Genomic DNA, 17,703 nt, shown 5'->3' on the forward strand with positions numbered 1-17,703 from the left:
CACATAAACTTTGTTAACTTTTTGCTCGTCTACCAATGGTGGGTAACAGAAACAAAATGCCGACCAAAATATTTGTCTTTCTTCTGCTCACACAAGCCGTAGGCTACATCCTGTTCCTGATTCTACTTCTTGTTGTACTTTTCTTGAGGCCACTCTGACCTTAACTACCTTATTTACCACTTAAGCTAAACCAGTTTCCTTTGTTGGGAATGCAGATGTGTCTCGCCCGGAGAACTTTAACCAACACCTCTATGACTGTTGCACAAAACACTATCAATTATAATCTCTTAAGGAGATTTTGGTCTATTTATTTCTGTATCATACCTATAACTTTTTTTAGCATATAATAATCTACAAAAACTAGTCTGGTTTGAGCAAGAATGGCTGCTGCTCTTGGTTGAAAGCTGAAACCATAACGTTAGGCTACACAGTAGATATAGCTATATATATATATATATATATATATATATATATATATATATATATATATATTTATATATATCTATGAGTTCATCTCTTCCTGGGTGTGGGGCAGTTTCAATATTGACCACATGAGGTCAACATTGAGCACACCGTTTCTGTTTCCTCAAGGGCCAGGCAACTAGCGGTGACATCAATACTAGCAGTACAGACAGTGAGCCCACGGACTCGGTTGTGCTGCTCTGAGATGGCGTCCCTTCTGCAGCCAGATAGAGTTGTCTATCTGGTTCGTGGAGAGAAAAGGATTAGAGCCCCTTTATCTCAACTTTATTTCTGTCGCTACTGTAGTGAGCTACGGTCTCTGGAATGTGTGTCTCACGAGGTACGTTGACGTTTTTCCCCTCATTATGCTCAAGCTAGCCGTTAGCTTAATTTAGTCAGCAGCTACTTTGTTGTTAGCTGGCTTGCTAGTAGCTTTGACAGCTAGGTGGGATTAGTCCAACCAACTCGCGCATTGTATGGCTAAGCCGCATGCCAATCAAGTTTTTTTCCCAACAGTCTACTCATCTCATTGGCTGCATGCGACGGTTTAACTTCCGTGGATCTTAGCGTTATGTTGAGCACAGCATAAATGAGCGAACAACTTTCCATTTTTGAGCTCAACGTTCAAGTGTTCGCTTAGCTCATACACAAATAATATGTCCGACAAGTAAATCTATTTGTTAACAATATTAGTCCACCCTAGCTATCGTCCTCGCTATCAAAAAACATCTTGTTAACGTGGCTCAGTTATGGACACCACACCCAGTGCTTTAGGTTTTGCACCTATTGCAACTTAAGATCACAATAGTGACTTTTCTTTGTAAACATGGGATTTCTTAACGTAACAGAGAATACAAAAAACACCAAGCTTGCCTCCTGAAAACAATATTCAGCTCCCATCTTCGTCATTGTACCACACTGCCCAAATACATGCTAACGATGTTCGATGCTAGTCTTTGATGACCCTAGTTAGGAAGCCACTGTGTAACAATAACTTTAATATGTGGCTGCACAGTTTGATTGACTCTTCTCTTGTACCCCTGTTTTTGGTGATCAGGTGGACTCCCATTATTGTCCAAGCTGTCTGGAGAACATGCCATCTGCGGAGGCTAAGCTTAAAAAGAACAGGTGAGACTGACATGCAAACACATACAAAAAGCTACATACATACAGCACTCGTGCAGATCACTGTTGACCTGACTGGTCTCCATACTTTATCATATTTATGTCATTAATACCCTTTCACTCATTCCTGATTATCTGTGCTCTGCTGTAGGTGTGCAAATTGTTTCGACTGCCCGAGTTGCATGCACACACTGTCTACGCGAGCCACAAACATCCCAGCTCCTCTGCCTGATGATCCTACCAAGACGGCCATGAAAAAGGCCTACTACCTGGCCTGCGGCTTCTGTCGCTGGACCTCCAGGGACGTGGGAATGGCTGACAAATCAGTTGGTGGGTGCTGATATAATAATAAACACATGCATGTGGTCAAAATTGTAAATTGCAATAGTATTTTTAATATTAGTTGTAAGCACTATGTATGTTCTTTTTTTCCCGTTGTGTGTTACTACACACTTTTTGTTTTGTATGTGTGGGTATGTATGTGTGTATGTATGTGTGTTTGTATATCTATGTGTGTGTATGGGTATTTTGTGTGTGTGTGTGTGTGTGTGTGTGTGTGTGTGTGTGTGTGTGTGTATGTATGTATGTATGTATGTATGTATGTATATATATTTATTTATTTTTTAATTTAGTTTTGTTCGAAATAAATAAATGAAATAGTTACAGTATTTCAACTTCAAATACCAGTAAGAAGCATCAGCATTACAATAATAATAATTGTAATGCTCTAATAATAAGTCCTGCTATACATCTACATTTGCTCATTAACTCAGCTCATGAAGAAAGCTGTTATCGGTTGTATTATTTGTTATGGCTGTCTTAAGTCTCATGCTTTGGTTAATTTTGTTCACTGCAGCCAGCGGTGGATGGCAGGAGCCAGAGAACCCTCATACTCAGCGGGTAAGTTTTCGCCTGTAGTCATTTAAATTCTCACAAGTTTCTCACATGTTTCCTGATCACGCATTACTTGTTTTGGAATAGATATGTCTCTGAATCAGTGACAGAGAGTCGCCAGAGGCAAAAGCAAACTAAGTGGTTGCTTACTTGCTGAGGCCACAAATGACAAACCATAAATGCCCCCTTCTCAATTTTAATAATTTTATGTGGTTATCTAGAAAAGCAAATGATCTAGTAATTTTGTGCATTTTATTTATACACCTTCAATTTTTCCAAGTTCTTTTTAGTGTTTTAGTGATTGTAATAGGAGTTGATAATTATTCTGCACCACATTTTACAAGTTAAATTAAAGTCTGTCAACCAATTACACAATACCTGGATTATTGTGTGACATAAAAGTACATCACATATGTAAAATCCTGGTGTGCTGTATTTTACAGTTCGAATAGAGGGGAAATTTGTATTGGGCATAGTGCTACAATCGGTTGCTTCACAACACAAACATGTAACAGAGGCGTCTATTGCACAGGTGGTCAACGTGTGTTCCCTTTTAAATTATATTTACTTACCTCAAACCCTGCAAACTGTTGTGTAACTGGACAATATGTAGTGCTAGGGCACTGGGTAAAAAGAAATGCATTGATGACCAATATTTTGTTTCCAACAGATCAACAAGCTGATAGAGTATTACCAGCAGCTGGCCCACAGAGAGAAGCAAGAGAGAGATAGGAAGAAGCTGGCCAGGAGACGACAGTGCATGCCTCTGGCATTCTCGGTACTCTACTCCATCTGAGCCCAGTTCAGCCTTTTCACAAATTCCATACCTTCCTCTTAACCTTTTTAAATGTCAAACAGCTGTTGTCTCACTGTAATCTCTCACAATGTGTGCAGGTACTGTCGGAGCAGAATTTATATCAACAATTATATGCATTTAAGAGATTTATTTTATACAGATGTTCTACCTTAATCTCAATAGCATTACCAAAGTTATACTCTAAAGTATGTGCCATTGAGAATATTACATGATTAGCTCATCTTTAATCAAAGCAGGATCTATATCAGCTGCCGTAGTGCTTGGTTGGAGTGCAAGATTTACACCATGTCTATAGTAAGGCGGATAAGTATGAAAATGCTGTTTACTTGTGGAAACAACATCAACATTTTTGGGTTGTGTTCAAAAAGTTCTCCATCCACATTGAAATTCCAAAACAACAGCAAAAAGTCAGCTTAGTCCGTCTGTAGGGCAAAATAATTTAGTTGCCCTGGTGTGGACATGGTCTTCATGCTTCTTGAGCTTGTTGGCTCATGGTTTTACACCTCCTGCATTCTGCTTCTACAATAATTCACATTCAATAATGCAAACCCGTCTTTCCTATTGTGTAATGGAACCATTTGAAACACTTAACGCTGTGATGTCCCGCATTTGTTTTCCATCACTGATGCATGCTGTTGCATGTCACCAAATGCCACTAATGTTTGCTAAACTGCTTTGGTTTCACCTTGTTCTTTATTCTCTCTTTTTTTCTTTGCTAATGCACTCTGACATTTTGATTTTTGCTCCCCAGCAACACACTATTCATGTGGTGGTGAGTTGTATTTTTCACAACTTGGATAGTCTTCTTTAGAGTAGCACTGTCTTCTCTTTTACCTCTGTTTGTGTCCAATCCCTTACTGAGTAAGCTCACAGATCACATGTATGTCTCCTTGGGTAAATGAGACTGAGATCCACACAATGGGAGCCTTTCTAGGGGTTAGAGCACACGTGTCAAACTCAAGGCCCGCGGGCCAAATCCGGCCCCTTGCTAATTTCGATCCGGCCCCTATATACAGACGTGTTCAAATTTCACTCCACTAATTCCCTCCACAAAATTCCTTTTCTAATTCCCTCCACAAAAAATGAAGAAAGCACAATTTTCTCTGAAATAACTTGAAACTGACAAAAGTATTTGGCATCCACCATTGTTTATTACATATTTAATAGAAATCAGACTTTGCTTTTGATTTTTTTATTCAACATAATATTGTAAATAAGAAAACAAATGAAAATGGCATGGACAAAAATGATGGGACCGCTAACCTAATATTTTGTTGCACAACCTTTAGAGGCAATCCCTGCAATCAAATGTTTTCTGTAGCTCTCAATGAGACTTGTGCACCTGTTAACAGGTAGTTTGGCCCACTCGTCCTGAGCAAACCGCTCCAGCTGTCTCAGGTTTGATGGGTGCCTTCTCCGGACTGCAAGTTTCAGCTCTTTTCATAGATGTTCGATAGGATTCAGATCAGGACTCAGAGAAGGCCACTTCAGAATAGTCCAATGTTTTGTTCTTATCCATTCTTGGGTGCTTTTAGCTGTGTGTTTTGGCTCATTATCCCGTTGGAGGATCCGTGACCTCCGACTGAGACAGAGCTTTCTGACACTGGGCAGTACGTTTTGTTCCAGAATGCCTTGATAGTCTTGAGATTTCATTGTGCCCTGCGCAGATTCAAGGCACCCTGTGCCAGGCACAGCAAAGCACCCCCAAATCATAACCGAGCCTCCTCCATGTTTCACTGTAGGTATGGTGTTCTTTTCTTTGAAAGCTTCATTTTTTTTTAATCTGTGAACATAGAGCTGATGTGACTTGCCAAAAAGCTCCAGTTTTGACTCATCTGTCCAAAGGACATTCTCCCAGAAGGATTGTGGCTTGTCAATATGCATTTTAGCAAATTCCAGTCTGCCTTTTTTATGTTTTTCTTTCAAAAGTGGAGTCCTCCTGGGTCTTCTTCCATAGAGCCCACTTTTGCTCAAAAAGCGACGGATGGTGCGATCAGAAACTGACGTACCTTCACCTTGGAGTTCAGCTTGCATCTCTTTGGCAGTTATCCTTGGTTCTTTTTCTACCATTCGCACTATCCTTCTGTTCAATCTGGGGTTGATTTTCCTCTTGCGGCCGCGCCCAGGGAGGTTGGCTACAGTTCCATGGACCTTCAACTTCTTAATAATATTTGCAACTGTTGTCACAAGAACATCAAGCTGCTTGGAGATAGTCTTTTAGCCTTTACCTTTACCATGCTTGTCTATTATTTTCTTTTTGATCTCCTCAGACAACTCTCTCCTTTGCTTTCTCTGGTCCATGTTCAGTGTGGTGCAGACAATGATACCAAACAGCACAGTGACTACTTTTCTCCATTTAAATAGGCTGAATGACTGATTACAAGATTGGAGACATGTGTGATACTAATTAAAGAAACTAATTAGTTTGAAATATCACTATGATCCAGTTATTTATTATCTTTTCTAAGGGTTACCAACAAATGTGTCCAGGCCATTTTAGAATATCTTTGTAGAATAAGCAATAATTCATCTCTTTTTCACAGCTTCTTTGCTTTATTCTATGACATACCAAAGGCATGCAAGTATACACTATAAAATAGCTTTCAATTTCATCACTTTTCAGGAGGAATGAAGCATTATTTCAATGAGCTGTAAGGGTACCAACAAATTTGAGCACGTCTGTACATTTAGGTTCACAATACATTTTGGCCCAAATACTTTTTTGTCACTTTTCATAACGTTTTTTTTTTTTTTTTTTTTACACTTTTTCCAAATGTTTTTGGCATTTTTCTTCATTTTTGTTGACCAAACTGTAAGTGAGAAGACTATATGAAACATGCAATAATACAGTCAAAGATATTTGACTTTTCCCATGACATAAAAGCAATAAACTATATGTCTGGCCCTTGATGTGATTCTCATTTTCTAGTGTGGCCCTTAGGGAAGTTGAGTTTGACACCCCTGGGTTAGAGGGATAGAAGAAATAGAAGACTGTGTTAAAGTCTGTGTAACCAGATCTAAATATTTGTTATACTAATTAAGTCCTGCACCCTCAGTCTGTCAGTTGTCAGAGAGTAGGGCTGGGCGATATGGAGAAAATCAAATATCACGATATTTTTGACCAAATAACTCGATACCGCAACGATATTGTAGTGTTGACTATTGGTGCTTTCACAAAATATTTGCACAGTTAGATTTTTGATAAATTATCATCAGTAATGTGTGGATTTAATGACTAAGTGGGTAAAGGCAAATAATATAACAGTTACAAGTCTGGTAACTTCAGAAAATGACATCACTTTACTGTAATGCAGCCTTTTAAAACCAGGAAAAGACACCACTTATTCTCACACATATTACCATATCCAAAATCTAAGACAATATCTATTATCATATCACGATATTGATATAATATCGATATATTGCCCAGTTCTATCAGAGAGTCTCTCCCACTATCCTGGGCAGAAGGCTCTTGTTTGGTCTCTTACCACAAGACAAATGGAATTGTTTTTGGCTTATTTGTTTATTTAAATGACAAATACCATTTCTTTCCAATTTCTTTTTTAAGTAAAGTAAAAAAAATCCCCTTTGTGTGTGTGTGTGGGGGGTCAATACTTTGTGTTAAAAGTAGTCCTGTAGAAAAATGGTTATGTAATTTCATAAATTGTCTTGAGTTCTCCTTTATTTTCAATGGGGAAAATGCCTGATCTTGTCTCTTCTCCCCCCCTCCCCCCTTAATTCACTCAGGAAAAATATGGCCTTGGAACCAGACTGCAGAGGCAGAGGCCTGGAGCTCCCATATCAAGCCTGTCTGGCCTTTCGTGAGTGGTCTTTTGTCGTATACAGGGAATTACTGCTGCTTTTGACTCAACACATGGAACATTTATTTTCATACTATAGTACATGCATATTATTGGTGACTTAGTTTAATAGATTTCTTACCATCCAGCAGCCATTGTTTTATTAATTTCAGTTAATTTAATTTGTAGAGCCTTGAAAGAAACTTGGCTTGAGATTCATAGGTAATCCATCACAGCGAACAGTTCCTCACCCTTATTTTTTTCTCAAATTTACGTCATCACCAATACAGTTGTGAGTGATCACCATCTTTATATTCCACCACCGTCTGGGATGCGTTCTATGGACCCTGCTTTACGTCTGGAAATTAATAATTGGCTGACACAAGGCACTTTATTGACAAAGTTTGCTGTCAGATCCAGCAGACGCGTAAAACATGAAAGTAATTATGTGTAGTTGGTCTCTTGTCTGAAAAGGTTGCCATTCAATAGCCAAGTCTAAAATCTCAGATGTCAAAGTGTCCTAGCAGGCACCAATGCTGAATTCTCAAAAGTCTCTTTTCTCAACTGCATAACCATGCAACTTTAATTTAAACTTGACAAAGAAATAGCTTCTGGACTGCTAACTGCATTACCTACCTCACATATTGGGTCAAGTCTTTGCAAGTTGTTAAACCACTGGCTACCAAGAAAGTACAAAAGAAGTCTGAAGCCTTACTTACATGCTGGGAAAGTACTCAGTGGCCAGTGTTTCCTGATTTCTCCCCCCCCCACTACCTGCCACTACAAAATCAACATAGAGGAAACACTGGTGGCAATTTAAGATAAACATAGGTTATTAGTAGTTAATGTGCTAAAACGAAAAAAATAAAATAAAAATTGTTTTTGTTGTAAAGTGTATATTATCTGATTGGTGTAAACATTAGAAAATCTCACTATGCTTTCAGTTTACATTAAATTGAATTAAATTAAATCTTATAATACATATAGTAGATACAACAGAATGTTGATAGCAGTATTTGTGTAACTTCACCAGCCTTAAAGAGGGTGAGGACCAGAAGGAGATCACCATCGAACCTGCCCAGGCCCTAGATGAAGTGGAACCCCTGCCTGAAGACTGTTATACCAGGCCCATCAGCTTACCGGAGGGTAAGAGTTTGTTTTGGGCTCATTAAACAATGCTGATAGTTTGTGTCTCTCAAATTGTGGTAGAGTTGAATCTAAGTTGTGTTGTGTCCTTCCAGTGACCACGCTGCGCCAGCGGCTTCTGCAGCCAGACTTCCAGCCTGCAGTGGCGTCTCAGCTCCACCCCAGACACAAACACCTTCTGATGAAGCGCTCACTACGCTGCAGGGTCGATACCACTTTTGTGTTTTACTCTCCTGTAATCAATCAATGGCCGTTGTTTTTATGTAGATCACATTTGATAACATTTTGTTATCTTAATTTCCTCCTCCAAGAAATGTGAGCACAACTTGAGCAAACCAGAGTTTAATCCTACTTCAATCAAGTTTAAAATCCAGCTGGTGGCTGTGTGAGTACTGCTCATCAGATTCTGTCCTAAACACATGTCTTCATAATGTGGTGATCCTTTTATTTATTTATTTATTTTTTATTAAAAAATATAAATCCGCCTGATGTAGTTTAATTAGATTGAGGTCCTAAAGTTACATTGTAGCCAAGATCAACTATAATCACCTGTTCAGGAAATTATTCATGCAAAAGTAGCTCCATCTTAAAACACATTTTCTTATTGTTAAAGGGAAAATAACCAAAAATGGTGTCCCGGAAAATAAATCCAATTGACTGATTTGGGGTAATCCATACGGCACAACTAGCACGTTGTCGTTCTCAGGTTCACATTGTTTGTGAATGGTTGCGTTTTAGCTGGTAGCACCAACGATCAATTCTCTGCTTTTAGTGAGTGTGGCTGAATGCTGTGTTGAACAAGGCCAGTGTGTTTGAGTGTAGCTTTGATTCATTGGCTATTGATTGGCGCTGTGTTGTTCCTCCCACAGGAGTTACATCCCTGAAGTGAGAATTATGTCCATTCCAAATCTCCGGAACCTGAAGGTCAGTGTGTGTGTACTGGTTCTAGAACGTTTAATAGATATTTTTAATGTCATATTTATTCTGTTCATAATCTTAAAAGCATTTCTGTATGTTTCAACCTGGACCCTAATTTCCCATGTATTTGTGTCTAAGTGACTAATGGGAACAACAATTCTTTTTAAATTGGTCCAGTATTGGAGAGCCATGCAGCCAACAGCTGCAAAACGGGTTGCAATGTAATCCTATGGGGCAATTACGAACTATTAATGTACTGTACGTCTACTAAAAGTGCTTGTTTTGCCACTGACCGGCTCAGATTGTTATTACAAGTGTCTGAAAACATTATGGAAAGATGGTGAAGTCTCGATCGGAAATCTCACGAGGTGCCTTGTTGCTGGAAGACAGCGGTGTGGAACGTGAGTGAGAGAGTTGGAGAGAGCAGGGCTGGGTAGACTGTGTTGTGTTAGCTTACTGAAAGCAGAGCGTTTTGTTAATTAAAAGATTTTCAATTTCACATTTTCAAATTCTCGAGCTACACTTTGTGCAGCTTTTATAGACAGTACCTTTTGGATACGGACAGTTGAGGCTAGTTGTGCTACAGCTACAAATGGATCTTAACACTCCAGTTCATACACTGTGCAGACCATCGGGTCTGCAGTGACCATTTTTAGAGGGGATGACTACTGGCAGCCAAATAGGAGAAGAAATCCTATATCAAAGCACATTTTCCTAAAGAAAAATGTTGTTGCCAGAGTGGAGAGCTGCAGACAGAGCGGAGGTAAGCTAATGCTATTGGCTAGTTTTTGTGTTGACCTGGCAACAGTAAGTTACACACGGCAGCATGGCAGTTTAACGGAACACTTTAGCTTATTCACCGTATCCCCCAGAGTTAGATACATCCATACATACCCTTCTCATCTCCGAGCGTGTCGTAACTCTGTCTGATGCACCCACCGGTAGCCTAGCTTAGCACAAATCCTGGCGGTAACCGGGTCAATAAGTGACAAAATAACGCCAACATTTTCCTATTTACATGTTGTGATTTGTAAAGTCACAGCGTGTACAAATAACAAGGTCGCATGAGACGCAGCCATCTTCTAACCGTATATAAACTGGGAATTATATTCTCAGAAGGCGAAGCGGAGTGATTATTGCAACACCTGAAAAGCACTGTTGTTACTCTCTGCTCCTCACCACGGGGCTTCTCGTGTGCTGCGAGCATATCACTCCGCCCAAGTAGCAGAAGTAGCAGTGCTTCGCCTTCTGAGAATATAGTTCCCAGTATGTATACAGTTAGAAGATTGCTGTGTCTCATGTAACCTTGTTATTTGTACACGCTGTGACTATACAAATCACAACATGTAAATAAAATGTTGGAGTTATTTTGTCTCTTATTGGGAGCAGTAGGCTAGTTGGAGCTGGTTACCTCCAGGATCTGTGCTAAGCTAGGCTACTGGTGGGTGCGTCAGACAGTTACAACATGCACGGAGATGAGAAGGGTATGTATGGACTCCTCTACCTCTGGGGGATACAGTGAATTAGCTAAAGTCCCAATAAGTTGGCGTGTTCCTTTAACGGAAACTTAACCATCTTTCCATAATGTAGTCAGACTCAGTGGCAAAAGCAGGCACTTTCAGTGGACATACAATGACGGTCGCTGTTGCCCCATAGGATTACATTGCACCCTGGTTCCCAGCTGCTGGCTGCAGTGATGTTCCCATTAGTAAAAAAAATAGGGTGCAGTTGAAAAATACCGAAATTCCCCTTTTTAACCTCAAGAAGTTGAGTCTGTAACATGCTGTACAGGGCCTAAAGTTGTCAGGCACTATACCTGAGCAGTTTTACATTTATATAATACTTAATTTAATACATTGTTCACATGTCCTGCAGGGCAGCATTTCAGGCTCACAAATGGTTTCTCCCTTTACCCCCTGCACTGCACTAACTCACCAGTAACTAAGCTTTTTGAGCTCAAGTCAAGTCAGTCTCTGTTTTTATTGTCCTACAGGGAAATTTGCTTTGCAGTTCAGGTATAAAAACTGTCACTCAGATCTTGGAAAAAAAAGTGCATACGTTGTTAACAAATAAAATAAATGTAACAAATGAAATACAAAATAAGATAATAAATGACATTTAAACATTACAGAGGCTACTAGCAGAGTGTATGATGTAAGAGTGAGGTATTGTGTTTTGGGGGGGGGGTTGTAACACTAAGGCTGGCTACACACTGGCTGCGTTGCATGAGCATGTCAGCTGCGTGGCGTGTTCCTTTATATTTTGGCTCCCATGATAACCGGTTAGAGCTTACACACTGCCTGCGTGACACGCATGTCTCAGGCGCAGCTCGAGCCGCGCCGAAAACGCGTGCATGCTAGAAATAGAACCAACGCTTATTTTGACATGCAAGCGTGGTGGAAACGTTTCCAGGCAAAATAGAATAGGGAAAGATGTTTATATGTCATTGAGACACACATACATATCAATAAATGACATGTTGATGTTTGAAAGTCTCTAGGTTTTGATATAAATGCAGATATAAATGTAATTTAAAAAAACAAAAAACAAACATGCCGAACGAAATATTCTGTAGCCTATTTTGCCGTTGATACTGCCAACGTTGTCTTTGCTGTAATCAAATCAGTAGTTTAACATGGTATTATATTTTATCAATGGGAAACATACATGTGTACAGACAAGGCTAGCAGCAGCAGCGCCGTGTCCGACACGTTTCTGGTGTGTAAAGAGATAGAAAAATCCATGCAACAGAAACGCCACGCTCACGCCACGCAGGCAGTGTGTAGCCGGCCTAAGGAGACACCGCATCTTTTAGTACTTGTCAGCGTGATGCCCATAGATCGAAGTACTAATACAAGAGTTGGTGAGAAAAGGCTGACATGCACCTCACGGCCTAAAAACCTGCTAGCTACAAGCTTACCTGATCAGGACAAAACCTTGTCCTCAACAAGAATTGCTAGTTCTACATTTACTGAGTTAGATGGTCTACTCTATTGATCAAAACAAGACCAGGCCTTATAAGTGAACTTAGCTTTGAAAGGTAATTTAGGTTCAACTTTTGTCTTTTTCCTCATCGTCTTTTTCCTATTTAGGAGAGCCAAGTGCTGCTGACCCTGACCAACCCGGTGGAGAACATCACCCACGTCACGTTGGCTTCCTGTGAGGATGACGATCCTGATGATGTCAATAGCACTGCGAAGGTATTTAACTCTACGTTCTCCTTTTTTATTTGTTGAAACAAACTTTAGTCACAAAGTGTTCCAACTACTACTAAACATTGACACTATGATTTAAATATTAATGGTGTGAATCCATACTGAATCTAAAGAACATGTTAAATCTGAAAGTGGTCTCTCATGGCAAATCTATAGAGAATGATAAGCTCTGCAGACTTAACAGCTAAAAACCCAGATATGTTGAGACTGCACTTGGCCAGTGAACATTTGTCCTAAATTTGTCAAATAGTCAGAAACATTTCACTGGGATGATAATTGTGTTCTATGTTCTCTGCTGGGTACGCAGTTGTTTAAACCAAACCACTTTATGAGGCAATAATATGTCAGGGCTGTGTGTTTATCTGCTTGTTTGGGGGGGTACTTCTGCCCAACATGGTGGCCAAACACCAATAAATGGCGCTGGCATCATGGCTCAAATACAGAATATAACAAAAGTGCAAAGTCACAGACTGTGGCAGTTGTTTACCACCTTCCTACTCTTAAATATTGCATATTCTATCAAATCCTGCAATCTTAGCAGCCAGCTTCAGAGAGCGTGGGGTGGTCTGCTCCTTCACACATCCTGTTCCTTGTGGAGTAGGTAGCCTTGTCATCATCTTATATGCAGAGCAGTTGGGTCCCATTTTTACCTCCATCTGTCAGCTGTCACACGCGGCTAAGTGTGCCGTGTTCCTGTGGTAAACGGTCTGCTGAGCGGCCAGCAGCTGCTGCGAGGCTCTCGGAGACTACAGGCTGTTTGTCTTGGCCACTTTAGTGATGAAGTCATGGGCCAGACTGGGTAAGGAAGAGCTCCCGGCCAAAACCGAGCATCTCCATGACCCATTTCCATTCACATAGTGGCTAAACGGAGTGCAGTCCTGTCATTCTGCTTGATCTGATATTCAAACACCTGGAGGGCAGCGTAAACCACAGCGAGCCATGCTTGGCTGATTTTATCGACCAGCTTTTTCCCAGGCTGACTGCGCTCACCTCTTACATGTATATATTATGTGTGAGCATATAGTATTTAAGTTTGCTGATGACTATAAAGGTACAGGATATTAATTTTACAGGTAAATGTGATCCAAAGTCACACACTGCACTAATATTACTGACTTGTTTTCTGAGCAATGCAAACATAAGTCACTTGTATTCAAATCACATTTTGGGATTGCACCACTTTTAAAGAGCTGAAAGTGGAACTTTTATAAACTTAAAGTGGAAACATAAAGTGGTCATGCATAGAGCCCAAGCTGTTGTCATAGGGACTCCTAGATCGGACCAGAGCCAACATTTTAAAGTGATTATTTGGGTCAGTATTATGACCGTAACCCGAATGTTTATTTCACGTTTGGTTAATTTGCCGTACGTCATCTGCCCATTCCTGAATCCATCCATCTTCGTCTGCTTATCCGGGGTCGACCGTTCCTGAATGATTTCTTATAAGATTTATTTATTTTATTAGGACAATGCACATTAATCAATCTTTTTAGCAACCCATTTTCTGTCCAAACGTGTTATATATATATATATATATATATATATATATATATATATATATATATATATATATATAAAAAAAAAAACAAATTATATATCTTTATTTTTTCAATTACATTGCCTCTTCTTCCTCATTGAAAAACTAATCCATAATCTGTGAATATGCAAATATAGTTTGCTTCAAAACTTTTAACTACTGGGACTTCCCAAGTTAGTGTTGAGGTCACAAAATTATGATCGTGAAAACAGTACAAGTCTCAAACTCAGTTTTAAAGGTGAGCACAGAAAAACTTTGCTCCTTCAGCAGATGAATTGTAAAACAACCTTCTAGTGAGCGTCTGCACATCCATCATGCTGCACAGTGAAGGGGAAACTTCCAAGTGATGCAACAATAAGCAAAACACATTTTTTGAGTGGAGAGTTTTTCCCAAAAACGCATACATTGACATTGGCTTGCTTCAAAACAGAGAAGCTATATGATGTTTTAAAATCTAGGTTGACTCATCCAATTGTCTGAAAATCACGGACTGTTGGAACTGTCTCTTCTAGGTTATGGTACCCAGCAAAGAACTGGTCTTAGCAGGAAAGGATGCTGCTGCTGAGTACGATGAACTGGCTGAACCTCAGGACTTCCAGGATGACCCTGAGTAAGTTAACACACACACGCACACACACGCACGCCGAGAATAATGCGAGGTAACTCTTTGCCTGACCACCTTTGTTCTTTCCACAGTGTTGTTGCCTTCAGGAAATCCAACAAGATTGGTTTCTTCATCAAAGTGATCCCTCAGAAAGAAGAGGATGCGGACGTCACCGTTTCATTTAAGATCCGACACGACTTCCGTAACCTCGCGGCTCCCGTCAGGCCGAGCGAGGAGGGAGCCGAAACCACCGCCGAGGCCATTTGGCTCACGCACCACGTAGAGCTGAGGCTGGGACCACTCGCTCCCTGAACCCGAATACTTGGTTTACTATCAATCAGTCCTACTGTTCTTTTAACTAATTTCTGTAAACCTGTGGGATGAATTTAATTTACAAAAATGATTTCCGATTCTGCTCATTGATCTGTAAGAACTATTTATGATCTGCCTAACATACGGTTGTTTCAGAGTTGTAGCTCAAGCTGCGTCACCAGATGTACCTTGTAGAACATACAGTGATTGCATGATAGCCCAGTTTATAAAACCACAGGAAACCATGACTGACTGCAGACTGAAGTGCATCACGTTTAACTTGACTAACTGATTATTTTTTTTGGTTAGCCAAAAACATGGCGATATATAGTGTTTCACATCATCATTCTCCTCAGCTTAAACACTATAGCATCCATTGGTAAAAAGCACTTTTAGTGCGAGGTTACCTACAGGAAACGGAACCATATATATAAAATGACTTGTTAAAACATGTTAGGCTTTGTTTAGAAATTCCACTGATGTGCTTACTTTGCTTGTTGTGCTACATACAGTATTTTCTTAAATGGCAAAGCAACTACAAAGTTTGTCTTTTTCAAAGTATTAGCGGTGGATTTTTGGAGTGAAATATTAGTCTTTATAGTTTGTAGAAAATAGCAGTTTACGTTCAAAGATGAGAGGTTATACGTTAATATAACGACATCAAGATTATAGAAGTGGTAGAGAATGAATGAGCAGAATCAGAAACCAGTTGAGAACAATCCAAACAATCCCGGACCGTGCAGCACACACTGCGATTTCAGCTTATGTATCCTCGTCAATATTCTTTTCTGCAGACAGTAATATCGTATTAAGTCGCATGCTTCAACTATAGTAAATATCACACACGTTAGACAAGTCATCACAGTTACTGATCCTGAACAGAAAGGTAGGTTCTCTGGTTGAAGGTGAGACCTGCCCATACTTTTACTTTTGTCTGAAGTCTAACAGTAACCATCACTAGCACTATGGAGAGGATGTATACGAAGCTCTGTAAAGTACATGAAATACAAAGTGTTCATTATTTAAATGTATTGAGACACTATCATTTTTCTTTTCTGATTTTAAAAATGTATTCCTGGTTTGTAGAACTCGCTGACCTCTGTGGCAGTGTATATCGTAAGCTGCTGTTATTTTTGGTCTCAAGTGTGTTAGTAAAGCATAGCCTCACAACACTGTTAATCTTAATTCTGTACCGGCTAATAAAATAATGTGATACTGTAACAGACCTCTTGACTTTTCCTTTTTTTGAGGGCTGACATAACTTTTAACCCTTGTGTTGACTTCGGGTCACATTGACCCATTTTCGTTTTTATATCAGAAAATATGGTATGTAGAAATGAGCGCTTAAAATGTGTAGAAGAAAAATTTAACAATTTAAAACGTTGGAAAAAGCAAAAATAATCCTCACCACAGGATGGCACTGCAGGCAAACAGATGGATAGCAGCATGTCCGAGGGCTTTGGAAAGACTCGAGCATATGTGTTCTTTAGTATGATCTTGAATTTCCCTACAAAATGAAACCGTATGTATGTCTAATGATAATTAGGATTGACTGAGAAGGTACAAGACACTGATCCAAACAGAAGCATTTGTATAATAATCCAAGCAATGCTGGATGTTGTTTCTTTTCAGGATGTGAGTCATGAGGATAAAATGTCTACTTGTCAACATTAGGGCTTAGATAATAATGGAATGTGTGTTCCAACAGATAACGTTTTCTATTTAACACATATCAGCCCTGTTCAGTAATGCTTTGCACAGTTTATTGCCTCTGAAAAGGCAGACCAGATATGTGCACGCCGGCCTGTTGCAGCTCTCCAATTGTGGCCTGTCTGCTGTGTAAACAGACCCACTCCGTCTGGGTAATAAAGCCATGATTTTCTTTTATCTTCGGCAGATCTAAACCGCTCAGAAGAGTGGCCTGTGTGAGAGCCATAAATCACCACTGAAGATGAGATAATAAAGCACGCATGGGGCGAGACCGTACCACTGAAACAGCCCAGGCTCCCACTTCAAACACAGCTGATGATAGCAGTAGCTGACTTTCAGTGCACACAGCAGTGGTGTGTACCTGCTGTACCACATGCTGGGAGGTCGCTCTGCTAGAAATCTCATATTGCTATGCTAAACTTGTATATAGTCATGGCCTTAATTTAATTCAGATAATCAAAGAAGACAGTGATTGAAATTTACTCATATTGCATATGGCAGTGGAGATTTAATGCGTTATGAACAGACCTTGAACAATCCCCCAAAACTGTCTGGAAGACAAATTTTGGATTCCTCTGGTCAGGATAATATTTTCCTGGATCCAAGACTCCAATTATTTCATGCTCAGCATCAGCGTGTTCTTATTTGTAGAACCTCATACTGTAAACAGCACAGAAATCTGACCTGTGACCATGTTATGGGGATTAGAAATGAATAGCATAGTTCTCCAGCAGTGTTGAGTATGTAAGTGGTTTAGTAAAGGGCTTTCATGTCTCTCCTTTGCTCTCCTCTCACTCTTGTTTTTCGTCTTTTGAAGACTAACAGCTTTATTTATAAAGACAAACCCGGCCAGCCTTGACCAGATGAGAAATTCCTCACTGAATTACAAGTTTGACTGCACCCAGGACCTTTCCACAATTACGTCATCGCCCAAATCGCCAGTAACTCACCCGCAGAAGAAGCATGACACAAACAAGCGGAAGAGGTGAAAAACTATACCTCAACAGAGGCAGTAAATTCCCTCCATCTAATAAAAAGATGGCATATAGTAGCCTGCACGACTACCATTTCTCTTTGTATTACCCCTCTCACGGATCAACTGTACAGTGTGTATAATATGTATGAGTATATGATGTGCTTTCTTCATTAGATCTGTCAGGTGC

The 17,703-nt window shown here is 39.9% G+C and overlaps 1 protein-coding gene across 2 annotated transcripts; it reads left to right on the top strand.

Annotated features, from left to right (window-relative positions):
* Positions 1-578: 578 nt before the first annotated feature.
* Positions 579-16,055, top strand: dctn4 (dynactin 4). 2 transcript variants are annotated; one of them, XM_028589635.1, is made up of 14 exons: positions 579-802; positions 1,520-1,590; positions 1,739-1,917; positions 2,444-2,487; positions 3,152-3,259; positions 4,050-4,070; positions 7,046-7,119; positions 8,132-8,244; positions 8,340-8,449; positions 8,556-8,629; positions 9,114-9,168; positions 12,255-12,362; positions 14,427-14,524; positions 14,611-16,055. In XM_028589635.1, exons 1-14 carry the CDS (start codon positions 668-670, stop codon positions 14,828-14,830), a joined length of 1,410 nt encoding a protein of 469 aa, XP_028445436.1. In that variant the 5' UTR covers positions 579-667; the 3' UTR covers positions 14,831-16,055. The 2 variants fall into 2 exon arrangements, with proteins under 2 accessions (XP_028445436.1, XP_028445438.1); XM_028589637.1 differs by lacking the exon at positions 4,050-4,070 and having other exon boundaries at positions 580-802.
* The last annotated feature ends 1,648 nt before the right edge of the window (positions 16,056-17,703 follow it).

This window comes from Perca flavescens, chromosome 10 (genome assembly GCF_004354835.1).
Source record: "Perca flavescens isolate YP-PL-M2 chromosome 10, PFLA_1.0, whole genome shotgun sequence".
NCBI lineage: Eukaryota > Metazoa > Chordata > Actinopteri > Perciformes > Percidae > Perca > Perca flavescens.